We start from the raw sequence: 4611 nt of genomic DNA, 5'->3' as shown, positions 1-4611 counted from the left end.
ATGTGCCACCATTGGACTTCTTATTTATTAAGAACAGTGGTGGCACCATATTTTTGTTATCGGGGACAACGGAATGGGGAGATTCGCTTACAATTGGGTGATTGTTGCAAAAAATGTCGCGGGAGCAAAACTCAACAACTGGGACGGCATCTTCCATGCCTCATGACCCTGTTTACCAGGTGCGGGTACTTTTCATATTCATTCAACATTATCCCCACAGAATACCCTTCACCTGGGACCAATGTAATACAATGGATTCTAGCAGCAACCATCAAGAAACCCATCCAATATTGATAGTGTTAGCAATCTGGACCATCGAGTTTTTACAATGTGCCATAACAAAAGCCATTGGTGTACTACTACCTGTCTGGAAGGAACAGTTTGAATCAGATGCGCGCACCGTCGGGACTGCTGCGTCTTTAATAATGTTTATGCATTTAGTAGGTAAGTAGCCAATATCATTTCGGTGTCAATTACCTTTGACAAGAGTTACTAAATCAATGGCAATGCTACCACCACCAACAAAGCTAAAATAAAGAACAACATGAGTTAAAGGGCAACATTTACATGAGTGTAAAAAGACTAACATACTGCAAGTAACAAATTTCTAATGCGTCCAAGTCTCTTCAACTGAATATTTATTGGTAAGCCATTACACATACATACGTCTTCATACAACACGACCATCTCCAATAACAACAATGATACCAAGAGCAACAACGAGTTAATGTAAAAGGCCAACTTCATAGAGTTTAGAGCTTTTGAGCTACATAAACGTCTTGTAGATAGAAATTTACACCAATATATAAACTTAAAATTACCACAGATAAGCAAACTGTTGATGGGGTTTCTTAGAAACATGGTCCATATTCTTAAAATCATGATTATAATATTAACTGTCCCCAATATTGTGTATGATTTTCAGGACTTACTGCACAACCTCTGACAAAGATCTTCAAAGCTCGCACTGTCATTATGACCTGTGGTGTTCTGTCAGCAGCTGGATTGGTTCTCGGTTCTATAGCTGCTAATATTACTGTCTTAATATTTGCCATGTTTCTGACAGGTAAATTATTTTCATTACAGGATAATTAACATTGTTATAAAAAAATGTATATGAGAATATTTGCTGAAGGAAGCACAATTAGAATTAATGAGTACTCGCAAAATAATGGAGTCATTGTTTACTACCGCAGGCCACTTGTTTTGTCATGTCTCTGACATAATTCACCAGAAAGAAGAACGTTCAAATAATGCAATGGTTAAATAAACATCTACCAAAGAGTAATAACCCCCTTTAAATAATGGCAATTATTCCTTAACGGTTAATCGTATGCCAAATTTGGAATATGAAGTTTGCTATGGTCCCAATATTGATGGTGCTGCGTACAAGGACGAGGTCAAAAGATGTATTAATCAATCAAACACAAAATGTCATTATTCACATCAGTGGTCATTGTTTATACATAATCCCAAATTAAAACATTACAAGTTCAAAGTTTTCTGTGACCAAGAAGGTCGCTAGAAGTGGAAGACCAAATATCTGTTGTGAGCACCTCCCAATCAGTAAATTTTGAATAAAAATTTACCACTGAAAGGACACTTTGCCATTTAGAACCTAGTCAGAAAACAACATTGAAATCTTCATGTGTCAATTTGACATTACGTGGATAGAGGCCTCGCATGTGACGTATCATCCCGTAAATATGGCGGACTACTCAAATGCATTCAACAAAAGTATGATTGCAATCTACTGTGACAGTTCGTCTCACACACATAACCCTGCACTACGATCAAATAGGTTGTTGACAAGATTTGATTGAATGGACTGCACTCCGCCATAACTACGGTGAAGGACACCGGTTCAAATCCTTTGTTTGGAGCCAATCGATAAAATGATGCAGGGCCTAATGATCGCTGATGTAAATAATGACGATTGTTATTGATTATCGCATGTTTTGATCCCCTGCAAATGCATGGAAAAATAAGAAAAATCAAATGAGAGCTGATCAGATTTCCTACATTGGATACTGAATACAAGGCAATAGGATTTTGCGGCAACTGTCAAATCTTGGGCAACCATGGGCATCCTAGTATTACGTAACAAACCGGAAGATGTAGTTTAAGTCTAGACAATAGGCGGATTAGCGGCCATTTTGTCTTCTACATGATTTTATTCACGTGTCCTTATACTTTAGTACACAAGTATATAAATTAACAGGTTTACAATTTTAAAATTATATTTTGTGTATACAATATATTCTGTAGTAAATCGATCAAATGACGGTGATTGTTCAGGTATTATATGCTTGATAGAATTAAATTGTCTGCAGCTATTATTCTCCTCCGCTGTCATTGTGATTCCAGTCACTCCACGTACCGTGTTGCGAAGGTGGAGGAGACTAAAGCTGTATTAACGGAAACGGAAGGGGTTAAAAATGATGTAGTTTAAGTCGAACAATAGCGTGACGTAGTTTCCGGCATTGTTCCTATGCACTTTCACCCTCCTGTCTTGGGTTACTTTCATTGAAATGTACGCTGCGGCATCAATATTGAAGCCATTGGAACAAATGAGGTGTCATAATGCGCATATATTAATTCTGTTTCGACTGCATATTCCAAATTTGGCATACAATCAACGATTGAGGAATAATGGCCATTATTTAAAGGGGCTAATTACTTTTGGTAGATGTTTATGTTTTTCTTATGAAACAGCTTATTAATCCAAGCTTAGAATACATTACAAAGCTTTAGAGAGAACAATTATTAATACATCATTTCTTTATTTCAGGTTTTAGTAGCATGGGAAACGCAATTGCACTTGGTATAGTTCCATCCTATTTCACCAAGCAGTACACTACCGTAGCCAACATCGTCACTACAGGGTTACCACTATCTATTTTGTCGTTTGCACCAATAACACAACTTTTTATTGACACCTATGGATGGCGAGGTGCAATGCTCTTACTTGGTGCGTTGAATTTTCATTATGTAGTAGCTGCTGCCCTCCTCAGACCACCATTAGAGCATACTAATCAAGCTGATATGTCTTACGAATGTGTCAGTGACTCCTCAGATACAGAGACTGACAACGATAGTAGTAATGATGGGTTTCTAAAAACCTGTCTTGCCAACATCTTCAACAATTCTTTACTTACCAATGGACCTTTCTTAATCGTTCTTTTGGTAAGCGCTGTAAGTGGTTATATATTTAATGGATTAGTGGTATACTTGGTTTCTGTAGCCCAAAGTAAAGGGCTTTCACCACATGATGCTGCTACGGTAACTACTGTAAGTGGAATAGGAATGCTTTTCGTCAGAATCATTATGGCAATTTTTCAAGGTAAAACATCTTACCGACATCTCTTCTATATTGGTTCTATACTGGCAGTCACATCTTACACAGGAATGTATTTTGCAAACTCGTTTGCTACATTATGTTTAGCAAGCTTTACGATTGGTGCTGCATATGGTATTTTAGGATCACAAGTTTTTATTGGTGTGTATGAAACTGCTGGACAGGAGGACGCAATAAACGCAATTGCGTGTGCGCATATCCTCATTGGCGTGGGCTATTTATCCTGTGGCTACATAAGTGGTAAGTACAAAGAGAGGATTCAGTTTTACTATTTTTAAATAGAAACTCTTTACTAAGTTTAAAAACTTAGTAAAGAGTTTCTATTCTCCTCTGTTTTGTTTTAGCCTGGACATGTTTGTGAAATATCTAGATCCTTTTAATAAATGAGGATGAAAATAAGTTTTTACTGGCTGAAAGTAGCATCACGATATATGATGCAGGCCACAACACACTCAAATACCACAATAATCACAATAAAGTTTCAGGGGCGGTTCAGGAATTAAAACGAGTGAAATTTGTATGAATTTTAAGTCAAAAGAAAAGAAATAGAAATTAAAGAGTTGCGGACCGGGTGATGGACAGGAAAAGAACAACAAAGAGGGAATAAGCGATAGATAATGGAGGCTGGGGTTATGGTAACTGTAAATTTAACGATTAAAGTGATTGATTTTACTTTCCTGTTCTTTTTCAGGTTGGCTCTATGATATATCTGGATCTTTCCATTATTCATTAATTGGACTATCCGCCGTCTCGTCGCTGGTAATGTTGACGTTAGGAATAGAAGACATGTGGCATGTCCTTAGTCGCTGATCCTTATTCAAAGCATACTAAACAAACTATTTCAACCTGTTTTTACTTCAATATAAGCTTTTGTTGTCTTGCCAATAAAATCTATAGATGAGTTGACTTCTGACGTCAATGCATCACGCATCATATTTTGTTAAGGGCTCGTGTTTTTAAAACTCCCTCCACATCACAATAAGCCTATTGAACAGTGGACGTAATAAAAAAATCTAAATCACCTGACTTTTTCATGACTGATGATGGCTCTAAAATTACTGATAATAAACAAATCGCTGAAAGTTTCAATTCATTTTTTTGCTAAATAACATTGGTAGTACTCTTGCTGAAAAAATCCCAGATCCCCCTCCGGATTTCAAACACTCCTTTTCATCTAACGACTTTCCTCACAGTTTTTTCCTTGGACCAACTTCACCAGAAGAAATCACCAAATTAGCTTCCGATCTGAAAAA

General features: G+C 37.0%; 1 protein-coding gene across 1 annotated transcript; it reads left to right on the top strand.

Moving 5' to 3' along the window:
* The first annotated feature begins 251 nt into the window (after positions 1-251).
* Positions 252-4408, top strand: LOC140165577 (monocarboxylate transporter 12-like). Its single transcript, XM_072188862.1, has 4 exons — positions 252-444; positions 926-1066; positions 2792-3598; positions 4050-4408. The coding sequence occupies exons 1-4, from the start codon at positions 252-254 to the stop codon at positions 4166-4168; spliced, it is 1260 nt and encodes a 419-aa protein (XP_072044963.1). The 3' UTR covers positions 4169-4408.
* Positions 4409-4611: the final 203 nt, after the last annotated feature.

This window comes from Amphiura filiformis, chromosome 12 (genome assembly GCF_039555335.1).
Source record: "Amphiura filiformis chromosome 12, Afil_fr2py, whole genome shotgun sequence".
Taxonomy (NCBI): Eukaryota; Metazoa; Echinodermata; class Ophiuroidea; order Amphilepidida; family Amphiuridae; genus Amphiura; species Amphiura filiformis.
This window is presented reverse-complemented; position numbering and strand designations above follow the sequence as displayed.